Source organism: Colossoma macropomum, unplaced genomic scaffold (assembly GCF_904425465.1).
Source record: "Colossoma macropomum unplaced genomic scaffold, Colossoma_macropomum, whole genome shotgun sequence".
Lineage (NCBI taxonomy): Eukaryota > Metazoa > Chordata > Actinopteri > Characiformes > Serrasalmidae > Colossoma > Colossoma macropomum.
The window spans coordinates 20,027,579-20,041,580 of record NW_023494789.1 but is presented as its reverse complement, the minus strand read 5'-3'; the positions used below and the strand labels follow the sequence as shown (position 1 = coordinate 20,041,580).

The 14,002-nt window shown below is 39.8% G+C and overlaps 1 protein-coding gene across 6 annotated transcripts in view; it reads right to left on the bottom strand.

Moving 5' to 3' along the window:
• The window catches only part of btbd8 (BTB domain containing 8), a 47,579-nt gene that overhangs the window by 11,573 nt on the left and 22,004 nt on the right, over positions 1-14,002 (bottom strand). For 3 of the 6 annotated variants that reach the window (XM_036570445.1, XM_036570448.1, XM_036570446.1), the window contains exons 10-16: positions 12,430-12,522; positions 11,295-11,397; positions 9,823-10,005; positions 7,871-8,047; positions 6,246-6,375; positions 3,527-3,588; positions 214-805 (exon numbers count right to left, since the gene is read on the bottom strand). In XM_036570445.1, coding sequence (XP_036426338.1) covers positions 214-805; positions 3,527-3,588; positions 6,246-6,375; positions 7,871-8,047; positions 9,823-10,005; positions 11,295-11,397; positions 12,430-12,522 — 1,340 coding nt within the window. The remainder of the gene's footprint in view (positions 1-213; positions 806-3,526; positions 3,589-6,245; positions 6,376-7,870; positions 8,048-9,822; positions 10,006-11,294; positions 11,398-12,429; positions 12,523-14,002) is intronic. The other 3 variants (XM_036570447.1, XM_036570449.1, XM_036570450.1) reach the window with 3 other exon arrangements.

Below are 14,002 nucleotides of genomic sequence, written 5' to 3'. Positions count from 1 at the left end.
ATGACTAGGAAAATGCACCAAAGAATGGCAAGAAAGGATCTCTACTGAATTAATTAGTCACTGTGACTTTGCGTCAATAAAATCCAGAAGATGAATACAGGACAGAAGACTTGACTCATCAACCTGCTAGGCTGGACTAAACTATTAGGTTTTGCACCACTGGTTTAAAGGGTTCAAATGAGGAATTGGTTGTAGAGTTGTTTATGATCTTACCTGCAGAAGCATCATGGATGTTGTTGCGTGGGCTACTCATGCTGCTCTCTGGTGATGCACTGCCTGATGTGGAGGGCGTGGTTTGGGTGCAGTGGGCATTCCCTGGGCTGTCGGAGGCAGAGCCCTGAGTGGAGTCCTTCCCTGATGCCGCAGCTTTGTGTATTTTCCCTGCTGTAACCTGTCCTACTGCTCCAGCAGGCCCAGCAGTGGAAGACTTGGGCCTGGCGCCTGTTGCGGTCCTCTTTTCCTGGGCCACCTTACCAGTGGGTGACCCCCGGGAGCCATTATTAGCTGAATTGTCCTTCCGGGCTGCTGGGCCACCACTACCATTCAGCACAGGTTTAGCGGCAGAGGGCGTTTTCTTTTTAGCCAGACTGCCGGCCAGCTGAGCCTTGTCAGTCTTATTATTGGTGCCAGGTTTAGTTTTTGTGGCTGCAGCCGTCGTATGTGTTGTCAGATTGTCGGATTTCATAGTGCTCTCTAGTGAGTTTCCAGCAGACAGACGCGGACCCCTGAGGGCCTTCAGGGGCCGAAGAGTTGGAGGACTGTCACACGGTGATGACGAGCCTGAAGGACATTTTCCAAGCTTCTGCTGGAGCAGAAAAACAAACAGAAAAGAAATAAAGCAACAAAAATGTTATATTACGTTCATTTTTTTTGTCTATCCCCCTTCCTCATTCTGCTCAGTAAACCAGAGAGCAAAATTTGAAATTAAGCAAAAAAATAACATTGGCAAAGGAAAGGGATTCAATGTTTGCTTATTGCTAATGACTGCATTTATTATTTGTCCTCAATGTCTACACTTACTTACATATACATATATAAATTTACTAGAAAATAAAGATCAAGCTATGATTGGGTCTTTATTTTTTAGGATATGAATTGCAGTATGAATTCCTGGACACATTGTGTCGGTTTGGCTTCCACAATTTAAGTTGCTCTGGCAAGAGTATCAGTTCAATGAATATGTCATCAAGCACAAGACAGAACAATGGAGACTTTCTAGCCAAAACTCAAACACTTCATTTAAATCACAGTGTAGATCCCGCCAGCTCAAGGTCTTTGCATTCATCTTAATAAATGATTGTGAAGAGACAGGCTTTTTGTGTCAAGCAAAGAAATTACAGAGACATGCTAGTGGCCCATAGAGACATGCAGTGAGTGGGAGAAAAAAAACTCCAGCTCCATGGCCTTTAAATGACTTCCTGTCAGATATGGCCAGGTTGCTGTGACTACACCACCGAAGGGGCTTGTGAGGGATTTGTGCGTCAGAGGCAAAGGCAGTCTTCCTTTAGATCTCCTGACTAAGCCTACACCCAGTCAAGAGCTCATCAAGGCTTATTATCAGATCTCCTGATGCCTAGTTTGATGGTATAATGTACACAATTTTCACTTACTGCAAATTCAACCAGCCAAAGAATGTTTAGTGTCGCAAGTTTATTTTTTAAGGTTCGTACTGGAGCAACAAGGCTAATGTAGCTAACAAGTAATAGAAGCTTATACACTACTAATTAGCACTGTGAAAACTGCATGCCTAAAGTGTCACAAACTTCTCAAAAAGACTTCAAATGGACTTGCCTATGTGGTTTCTGACATTGCGTGACATACCATAATCTATAAAAATGGTCAAAAGTACAGACAAAATTCAGGCTTCACACGTATTTTATTCGCCCTTATGTTGGCTGCATAGTACAGCCTCCACATGACAGGGTTTCAGTGTGCTGTTAAAACTAAGTCATCCAAAGCAAACAACTGTTAATTTATTTAACCTTTTCATAAATTCATCAAAAAAAAAAAAACACTGCAAATGTAAAAAATATATATACTGACATGCCAAAACTCATGGGATAGCAGTATGTAAACTGATGTATGTAAAGTGGCATCACCTCAGGGGAACACCCACAGGTGTGTGAGTTGTGAGGTGTTATCTTGTGAGTGAGGCTAAACACTGGCCAGTGTGCTCATGGCAGGGTGACATGAATTACTGGAGTTCGAATGAGGCATGATAGTGGGCACCAGACAGATAGGACATCCCATTTCCAAAGTTGTGCAGGCATTTAACATTCCTCAATTCACAGCATTACCACCCACAGGGGATGAAGCAGTGACCGCCCATGGGTGCTTAATGATTGCCGGCATCTCACTAGAATTGCTTGTGCGAACAGACAAGAGACTCTGGCAGAAAACATATTCAATGCAGGAGGCCCCACATGCATATCCCGCAGGTCTGGTAACATGGGACGTGGCCCAATGAGTCACAATACCAATTGTTTCAGGCTGATGGTAGGGTTTGTGTGTGGCGCAGACCCCATGAGGCCATGGACCCCAGTTAACAAGGCACTGTGCAGGGTGATGGTGGTTCCATACTGGTGTGGAGTGTGTTCTCATGACATGGGTTGGATCCACTGGTCCACCTAAACACATCATTGACAGGTGACTGCTACGTTTTACTACTTGGTGACCATTTCCAGCCCTTCATGGACTTCATGTACCCCCACAATGAAGGGATAGTCCCGCAGGATAATGCACCGTGCCATAGGGCCCCAAGTTGTCCAGAATTGGTTCGAGGAGCTTTCTGGAGAGTTCAGATGAATGGTGTGACCTATATGTTCGCCCGACATGAGCCCAATCGAGCATTTATGGGATGCGGTGGAGAGGTCCATTCACACCCGAGATCCTGCACCTACAAATACCACGGAGCTGTGGCTGGCTGTCTAGATGGCATGGCTCACCATCCCTCCAAACGTCTTCTATCCACTTGTGGAATTGATGCCACATCGAGTTGCTGCACTTTGCTCGGCTAGAGGGGATCCTACACTATACTAGTTCCTGTCCATGACTTTTAGCATGTCGGTGTATATTTCAGCTTTATTGTGTTGATATTTGTTGGACTTTGTGGTCAAAAGTATAGTGTTTGCTGGTGTGTGATACAGCCTCTCTTCATCAACAATATTTATTTTCATGCAAATAGCATCATAGTTCCAGCACAAAACTAAAGAGGTAAACATCACTTTGCTGACTTTGATTCTGAAATTAAACTATTCCTTTAAAAGACATCTAAGCTCTTCAAAAACAGAATCAGGTTGTTTGCAGGTTTCTCAGACAGAGATCAGCCCTCTGAGGTGTCACTCATGCTACCTCACGGTTGCCATGACATTCCAGCGGTTCAGTGAATGGTGGATTAGTGATTCACTGATAGCTTGCAAGCTCCAGTTCCGCTCCCTCATTTATATTAAAGATGAAGAACTCTTATTATGACAAGCATACAAGGTTTTCAGTGGTGCCACAGATAACAGTAAATATGACAAATTACCTGAGAGCTGGTGAGGACAGGTTTTTTACTGAGCCTTCTGCAGTCTCCAGTATCAAGAGTAGCTGTTTTGGGAAAGGGGGGGGTGACCGAAGGGGGGCACAGAAAAAATATTTCAACAACAACAACAACAACAACAACAACAACAACATCACATAATGTCACTGTCATATCACAACCTCAAACTTATTTTTTATATATACACTATTTAAGAACATCAGCTCCCTTGTGTGAATATTTCATGATGAGTGTTGTTGATGAGTCTCCTCCAAAAGTATTGGGACAGCAAGGCCAACATATCTAGACGTGTAAAACAAATTAGAACATGGCACACTTTATGTGAAACCACCATTTTTTGCAAGTGAGCAAAACTACTGGACACTGACAGGTGCTACTTGTTGCTAACTCTTATCAAATGATGTAACTCATGATGGTAGCAGCAGAATAAATTCAGAAGTCTACATAAACATTCTATCTGTCAATTAACAGACAAATGCTTCCAATCTGGAGGAACCTCATGCAGCAAGACAATGACCCAAAACACACTGTTAACAAATCAGGTGAAAAAATGGAAATTGGTTTTAGCCTCGTCCAGTCAAACACCAGACCTTAACCCAGTTGAGCATGCATTTCATCTTCTGAAGAAGAGACTAAAGTGAGCACCCTCCAAAAACTAACAACAAATGAAGGAAACGGCATTAAAAGCATGGAAAACAATCACAAAAGAAGAATGTGACAGTTTGGTGATGTCACTGCCTTGTCGGCTTGATGCAGATACTGCAAGCAAGAGATATGCAACCAAATATTAAGTGTTATTTACTTTTATTTATCTGCTTCTATATTTTTGCTCACCTAAAAACTTTGGTGGTCTGCCACCAAAGGTGCCAATTTACAAGTTGTTTAACACATGAAGATGTAAATATCAGGAAATAAAACTGAAATTCTGATCTGTCGTCTCTCTCGTCTTTTAAACTTTTTTAACTTCTTCCACAAAGTTAATGTTTGAGACTTCAGGTTTTTCTACAACAGCAAAGATATATTATATAAACGGCCCCTTTCTTAAATTTTATTTATCTTGTATTTTATTTTCCCCGATGTCCATGCATTGTGTTTATGTAGTTTTATGCACCAAAAAAAGTCAAAATTAATTTTTACAGGACTATTTTCCAACCTCTCTTTGTCCCTTAAGGAGGCTATTTCTGTTACTGTGCATTCAAGACCAACATATGTAAATAACTTCTGTTCTGATTGGTGCCCTGTATTGTGTTTCATTCAACAAGCGGCCCAGGCTGAAACACTCCTTATATCTTCAACATGAATGGGCGGGGCAAAAATATGAATGAGACATCACAAGAACAGTGAATTCTAAACAGGGTATTTTTGCTGTTTAGTTTGCATATATGGAATGTATTAGCAAAACATTGGTAAAATTTGGTCTTCCATTATATGGACCCTGAAAACATGAAACATTCACTGATAAACAGCCATGTTCAGAGCATTTGACAAACTGTTGCACATTTAACATAAGCTAAAAAAACCACACACACACAAATATGCTACACTGCTACTCTAATTAAGCTAACATACGTTAATATTTCTGAGCAACAGTTACATAGACTAATGCGATGGCTTTTTCAAAAGCCCAGCACCGTGACTGTAATTGTGACTGCATTGCACTGCCTTCCAAACCAATCCTGTCCTGTCCTCATTAAGATCAAAGTGGAGGTGAAAATTAACCATGCATAGCCTCTTTCCCTACAAAGATGCAACTGAGCTCAGCTTTCAAATCAGCTTTACACTTAGCCAAAGAACACAGCAAACCGCCCTCTCTTTGAAAGAATGCAGCATGCCTGTGTATGTGTGCACGCATTTATGGTTCTGCTTGCATGCCAACATATAATTGCAAGCAATTGTGCATGTGCCACACTGAGCTATACATTACTTGGAGGTGGAATGCACAGAAATCAAACCTGTCAGTATTCACCAAAACATTCTGACAAATGCATAATTCATGCCCTCTGTGTATCCAAATGCAAATCACTAGGGAAAAAATCCAAACACAAACATCATTATTTATTTCCTATAGTGTTTCATGATAAACAGCACCGGTTTGAGCCTCCTATGACCACCGATTTCAAAACCACCAAAGCCGCTGAGCTTGCACATTCTAGCTTTAATGTTCCACTTCATCAAACCACTACAGCTACGCATCAGAATGAGAATGAGGGAGTGCTTTGCACATACCCAACAGCCACAACGGAGCTGTTGCTCAGCACACGGCAGTGGCAGTCAGAAAGCTACGCAATATATCCAGCAGTGTCTGCTATGTGAACCATTACTGATAGAGACAGTGCTTCAGTGCTGCACCACACAGGCTAACGAACAAACAGTCTCCCTCACTGCAGTCAGGCTTTTGACTCTGAGCAAAAGAGCAAAAGGTGTGATGGGTTTTACAAACACTCATGCATTTTTTTTTATATATTGTCACTGCCATAAGAAAACCATACATTTTTAAAAAGAAATTCTGTAAAACCATTTTAAAAAATTGCACATTTTCTTGGTAATTAGGTCAACAAATATGATCCAAAATTACTAAAAACGAAACTAGTATTTAAGAACCTTTTTTTTGCTTCTCTCATATAAAATTACCATTTGGAGATACAACAATGACAATATGCAGCTTATGTACATATTGATTTTTTTATCCCTCTCTTCTCTTTACCTGCTAGTATCCGTTCTCTGTGTCTCGGCGGCAGCGTGTCCCATCCTCGCGTGTGCCGCACTGCAAAGAGAGACTGAAGCAGAAAGGTCCACAGCCGAGCGTGCAGCAAACACACCTCACGCCTGAACGGCTGAACCACAGCCAGAGAGAGAGAGAGGGAGACAGAGAGAGGAGGAGGAGGGAGGGGGAAACAACAGCATGAGGAGGAGTGAATGTGCAGCTGCTTGAGAGCCGGTCTCCGTGGCAACCCGCCCCGGCTCCCCTCCCAGAAACCCCCTGAGCTGCAGTGATGTTGATGATGGTGATGATGATGTCACCGGCCAGTGGTCCTACCAAAGGGACTGACTCTCCCCCATTCTCTCTCTCTGATTCATGTTTTTCCCCTTTTCAGCCTCTCTGGCCAGAATAGGCTCAGAGGCAGATTGCTGTCGGCCACACCCAGCTCCTCTCTGATCCAGCCTGCTGTTTCCCCAGAGACGTGATTTAAGAGGGGGGGAGAGAGAGAGAGAGAGAGAGAGGTTTGGGAGAGATAAATTAAACAGAAATAGAGAAAAATAAAAATAGGGAAACACACAGACAGCAAGAGAAAAGCGTGTAAGAGTTACAGGAAGTGAGAGAGAACAAGAAAAAAAAAAACAACAGAGAGAGGGGCAAAGAAAGGGAGATAAGGAAAAACAGAGAAAAAGATAAAGTAAAAGAATAAAGATAAAGATAAAGAAAGCTAGAAAAGGAAAGAGAAAGGTTAAGAAAGAGACAGAGGAATATGAGGTAAATGAGGGATAAATGAAAAGAGAAGTAAAAATACAATGAAAAAGTGAGAAGATAGATGGATGGATGGATGGATGGATGGATAGATGGATGGATAGATGAAGAAAACAGCACAGATAATGATGGGGAAATAATGAAAAAACAAAGACGGCAAAATAAAGAGATAAGAGGTAGAACAGAGCTGGTGTGGTTGGGGTTGTTTACTGTGGCCTTTTCTATTTGTGGTGTCACTTTACTGTAATCCATCCGGCCGGGGACATTATAGCACAGCTTAAATCCTAGGATCAAAAGAAGTGTTCACTCTGCCGCCACGTGTCATCTCTCCCTCACACACACACACAGAAGACTAACTGCATATCTCACACAGACACTCTAGCAGTTCCACTAACTAGTATCCATTTTCAGAATCCTTTACGTTTAAGAGGTAAACATTTAATTCAAAAGGATTAGGATATTTCCTTCTTAGTGTAACAACAATAGTGCAATAATAATTCGCATTATACCCCATCAATACTACTGCATTTGTTTTGCTTGACAAAAATCAGTACATTTAGCATGTCATCTATGTTGTAATAAAACCATGTATGTCTGAAATTTTTATGTATGTTAATGTAACAAGATTTTATTCAGAGTAATTCTGGACAATTCCTATTGGTCCATTCATCATGATATATTCACAAAATGCAAAACTCAAATTTAAACTAACAAAGTTAAAAAAAAATGGAGATGCAAGTTTGTAAGCAAAGTGGCTAAAGACAGGATGGATCAGGCTTAAGTGGGATTCTGATGAGACTAGCTTTAGTTGTAGTGGAATGCTATTTTTACACTCTCTTCTGATTCACCGTTTCATTCTTTACCTCCACCTCCTCCTGCTCCTGATTGGCTGATTCTGCTGTCAGTATGTCAGCGTCTGAATGGCCACTCAGCTGGTCCACAGCGCTGAAGAGTTCGCAGCAGTTCTCCACGGTAACGCCCTCCCGCACAGCCACACAGACCTTCCTCAGCAGCGTAGGATCACGCGTGAACTCCTCTCTCTGAGACGGCCAATCACAGCACTGTTACAAACACATCTAAAGTGTGTGTGCACGCATATCTGTGTGTTAGGGATGGACGTTTTAACCAAATTTGATATTCACTTTTTTAAAGTCATTAACCCCTCCCCCATTTAAGGCCACAGGCTACTCACTAGAGACAATGATGCCACTCAGCATCTACCTGTTGTTCTACTATATTAAACCCAGCCTAAGACCACAAATCCATAGTAAGTGATGCGGCTTGAAGTTTACACTGAGAACGGTGTCTGTCTGCAGTCTTTAATAGCCTAGTCACATTACAATTCACCTCATAACATTTAGTTCAAAAATAGCAAGTTTTGAAGATTTAGACAGCTGATAACAAACATGATAAAAAAATATGTAACATTTTATTCCATTAATGCATTCTGTGATGCCTCCTATGTGCTATAGTTGTGCTTTGTACTATCTGCCACTTGGCACCACAGACCTCCTGCTAGTATAAAATGAAGCATCTTGTTAAGTGTGTAAGCTTTTAGACAGATGAAGCAGAATTTTATGCTTCGTTTTCTGGTCCAAACAGTTTATAAATTCTGGCCAAAAAGTAAGACAAAGGCTCAACACCGTTCTCAGGTGGAATATAGCTCAAACTAGTCCTGCAACAACTAATCGACATTGTCAATGATGTCGATGATAAAAAATGGCAACAAAGGGATGAGCTGCATTTTAATAGCTGCTTGTCTGTTGCGGCTCCACAGCAGAATAAAGATTTTAGGTAAAAACAAAATAAACCTCCTTTGCAAATAAATAAAGCTCTGCTGATCGTTCTGACACAGTTTTAACAATAAATGGTCTTAAATGCTGGAGTTAATGTATAACTGCTAATTCACTGTTACCCCTAAAGATTGGAGTGGAGACTGTTGGTCACCACAGCAACGCAGACAACAACCAAAGAGAGGCAAAGAGAGAGATTTAGGACGGGCATCATTAATTTGGAGACAAGTGAACTTTTAAGCACTCAGCTGGTTTCCTGATATGTTTAATCTGCAAAGAGAAACTGTTAAGGCACCATTTAAGATGGAACGAGAAAATTAGAACAAAAAGGTGGAGAATGAGAAGAAAAAAAAACAAAAAAAAACAGACATTTTACAAGAAACTACTCTACTTTTGCGGAAAAGTTTCCTGCTGGAGTGGAATGTGAGAAAAGTGGCTAGCTGAGCTAAAGCTTAAAGCAGAGCAAGGTAAGTCCGTGTTTTCGTTTATATTTTGTAAAATATTTACAATTCATTTTTGTTGAAGGGACAACAAAAACTGTACTTATCGGTTATCAGGGATGCTTGTTTGCTAAAGTACACAGACTAGCTTGGTTGCTTTTAGTTTTTATTCTGGGTTTTAGTCCCCAATCCACACGAAGAGCTTTATGTAACAGATATTTTTTAAAACTCTATTTTCAATACTTGAAAGTGGACTGATAAAAATTATGATATAACACATACATATACATATGCTGTACCACTGATGAAAGAAAATATGAATAAGACGACAGGGTAGGTGTTATTTTTTTTTTTTAGAAAGGAAGCGTAATCCTTGTATTTTTGATTTATTGAAAAACATTACTGCCAGACTAATATCTACAGATTTTGTTTCTCAACTAATTGATTAATCAAAGTCATAATGGATCAACACATTAAAACAGCAAATTTGTATATTTTTTTTGTATTATTTTTTTTTTTGACTGTGTGTTTGTGTTTGTGTTTGTGTGTGTGTGTGTGTGTGTGTATATATGTGTGTGTTACCCTGCGGAGGCTATGGAAGGCAGTGGTGTGTATAACTCTGGGCAGGTGCGTGACGATGGTGTTTAAACATTGCTCCTGAAGCTCACTGGCCAGACTCTGAACCTGCTTTGCCCACTTGACTTCTGGCAGACTGCCAATCAGTTGCTCACTGTCACACAGTACGGACACCACACTCTGCACCGTCTGCAAAAGAGAGCCATGTGTTAGTGTTTTCCACTATAATATAGATATATTCTATATAGATTTCTGGTCCTGGCTTTCGTCATCCCTGGTACTTAATTGAACTGTTAATGTAACAGATTGGCCACCTAGCACTAGAAACTGGAAGGAAGGCCTGGATTCGAAGGCCTTTGCTCTATACTGCCTTTAGAGGAGATGCTAGGGCTGCTGGTGCTGACAAATACATAGAGACTAGTGGTGGGCATTTAGTTTTTTTTTTTAAAAGACTAACGAATCAGTCACTGCAAAGGATAGCACAGTGGATTACACCATAATTGCACACATGGAATATCAAGGGATCACCCATTCAGGTATGCTTGTATGCTAAAGCTGCTATACCAGTTAGAGTACTTAGGGCTAGACTTTTAATGTTACGTTAAATAATAATTAGGGTGAAGCACTTTAATTTGTTGATTTTTTAATGAAAGAGTTTGATGTAGTATGTAGTCCACATAGTCCATATATGGAAATTATAATTCAAAAACAGCCCTTTATTGGGTCACAGAAACCAACGCATTTACATTTCCAACCTGCAGCAGTTTAGCCCCACCCATTCACACTGAAGTTATAAGAAAAGTTTCAGCCTGGACTGCCTTTTAAGTAAAGCATGAAACAGGGCTGCTGGAAGTCATTTACATGTATCAGTCTTGAAGGCAAAGTACCTAAAACATCCTGTTTAATTCTAAGGGATAAAGATAGACTAGGAAAAAGAGAGCTAGAAGGTAAAAATTACTTATGACTATTTTTAGTACTTAAACCCACACAACAAAATAAAAGAAAAATGTATGATATGGGCCCTTTAAATGAATCAACACTGTGTGGAATAATAAAGTGTCTACACATTCAGTCATGTCATTTAACCACTGAACATTTCCTGAAGTAATTCAATCTACCGGCATTTACATCATAGCTGGCCGCCCCTCCAACCTTTCCATCACACACAGGGCTATTTGGATGAAAGTACTGCCACTAAAGTCAGACAGAAAGTGTGTGTGTGTGAGAGGGAAAGCAGCCAGATCGTGCCTGAAGAGGTCACGAGCTGTCCATTTCCAGCTGCAGGGACATACATAAACTCAATTAGCGCCCTTAATTACTCCATGCTCAACGTCCAGTCTCCAAACCAGCTGTAGCAGGATACAGCTTGGGCTATTAATGACTTCCTGCCCTGTGGTTGAAAAAAAAAAATGGACAGACAAGGAGGGCTGAGACTCTCTGGCTGTGTGCATGCATGTGTGTGAATATGAGGAACACACCATGTTTTTGATGACGGTGTTGAGGCAGTCTCTCTGTAGTTCCTGAGGAAGGATAGCAAAGCTCCTCTCTGACCAGCACTTCACAAAATGCTCAGCAACCCATCTGAGAAGAGATACACATTACATTCCAGGTCAAAGAAATGTCGTACTACTACTATTACTATTACTACTACTACTACTACTACTACTACCGGTAATAATAATAATAACAACTTTAAATATCTTCACCTATCATCTTAAAAAGAAATACAACTTTTGTTTCTTACTGCTTATTGCAGTTACTGCTCTTTTCTTAAAGTAGGGGTGGCCGAAAAAGGTGCTAAGATATTGATATCACAATCATTTATGCCACAATATGTTTTTCTGAGCACACTGTAGGTTTTAGTTCTTCCACAACAACTGCATGCATCCATAGGCATTATGGTACCATGGTAATGTTTCTTTTTTTTCTGTTTATTAGAGCTTTCAATATTATAATAGTATAATATTTTATAATAATGTGCTAGCCACGAGCTAATATGCTAGCCACAAACTAATATACACTAACTAGGAGTATTTTTTTTACAGTGTGGGCTCGCTTGCTTGCCTCATTTTTAATTTACTTAATACAATATAAGCAGTATTACAATGAGTACTTTATTTGCTTCAATCTGTTGAATGTATTGTTTGATGCCTGTACATATTAAGTTGAGAGGCTCATATCGAATGACACACTATACAATAAGTTGTATTGTTACATTCTTAGTACATCTATTACAAAACAGCGGTTTGGAAGAGGCACACTTGTTTAAGTTTTCACCCTATTGTTGGGAATTCTGATGATGCTGGGAGCCCAAGAGAGCATAATTCACCCTGTTTAATTGGATGTCTTACAATGAAGAATAAAAAATAATCGTTGTGTTTATTGGTTCTGATGGCATTTCCTTAAAAAATGCATTATTTGTGTTTCAACTAGTCAAACCTCAAAACCAAAATGAAATATGATACATACTAAATATCATGAAAATTATTTCAAATATTGTGTTATTTTTGCAATATCGCTCCACCCTAGTTTGGAGAGCTGTTGATATTTCTAAGAGCAGCTCTGCGCTGTGAGCATGGTTTAAAATACTGCGGCTCTTTACGCATGACTCACCTCACACTCCTACCCACAGCAGAGGCAGCATGAAAACATCTCACATCCAAGGCGCTGGGAAAAACTCGACCTACTTTCTCATGCTTTTCTGAGCTGTTTTTTGCGCAGTAGCAGAATGAAGAGCAACAGAATTGAACAGCACAATGCAGATTAGCTAAACTAACATGCTAAATCTATATTAACAAAATCTACATCTGCAAAAGTCATCAGGTACACAAAGACCTCAGATCACAGGTAGAAAGGCAGATTATACATGACCTTTTGTTTAAGTGACATTACTGACACACATGTTATGCATTAGGGGCCTGACAATGTATTGTGACACTGTGATATCATAACAACACATAGATGGATATTCTATTAAATACGCCATGTAATGCAATGTTTGAACAGCAAAGACTACACATCAGCACCTCCGTCTAGGACTCCATCTGCCTCCCAGATCAAGAGTTGCAAGTTGTGTAACAACATGATTTCTGTCATTTTTCTTCATTCAAATTGTGTTCAAAGTATTGTAATGAATATTTGAAAGCAGAATCATGAACCCGCTGTCATGAATCGAATTGTGGGTTAGTGCACAAGTAAAACACTAATATACAACTACTTTAACAATTACTGTGATACAAATTAAATATAAAAATCAGAGCAGATAAATTTGCATGGGAATCAGCAGTATGTAAAGTATTTCTTTGCTTCCATAAGACACTAGCCAATAAGACGCTAACAAGGTCAGTGTTGTTTTTTCCTACACTGCCTGAAGGATAAAACTGTTTGTCGCATTTAATTTGATTAGCATCAAAACGTTCAATAGCACTTGGGCAACTGTTGTACACTGACCTACTTTTGGCGTGCTCCATGACCTCAAAAGTGAGGTAAATTTATATATCATCACGCTTTATCCTAACAGAACCGTAGTGGAAGATGTCTACCGTTGCACTGGAGAGATAAAGAGTTTCCTAGCTATATAGAACATTAAATTTAGTACTAAAATATTGCAGGACAGCAGTATAAGGATGTATGACCTAACAAAACAAGCAAATCTGCTGTGCTAATTTTGTTTGATCTTAACTTGGTTGTGTTAGTTCCTTTGCCAATTATTCAGTTATGAAACTTCTTTAATGATCTTCTTAATACTCAGCAACCAAAAATTATTTGTTAACTGCTACCGAACTAACAGCAAGTACAAGAGCAAAGACTTGAAGTGCGTAACCACATACGGACTCTTACAGTAAGTATCCACGACACATGGTTCAAATATTTCCACCAATGCTTAGGGGCGTATCTGCCCACAATGTATGATGTAAATAAGCCTGTCAATAAACTCTTCTCAATCAAGCAGGATAACTTGTTTCTGAAAACAACCTGAAATTCAGGGGGTTACAATATCTAATTAATGCATTAAACTATTACTAATTTACTTATTAACAATCTATAATGGCATGTAATGAGAAGTTTTCCCAATCAAATAGGCTTTTTGAACAGTAATAGTGAACTGCAGTCACCTATAAATACAGCGACTGAATGTTTTAGATAAGCTATATTGTGTATCAGAAAAAGTACGTTATGGCTGCTG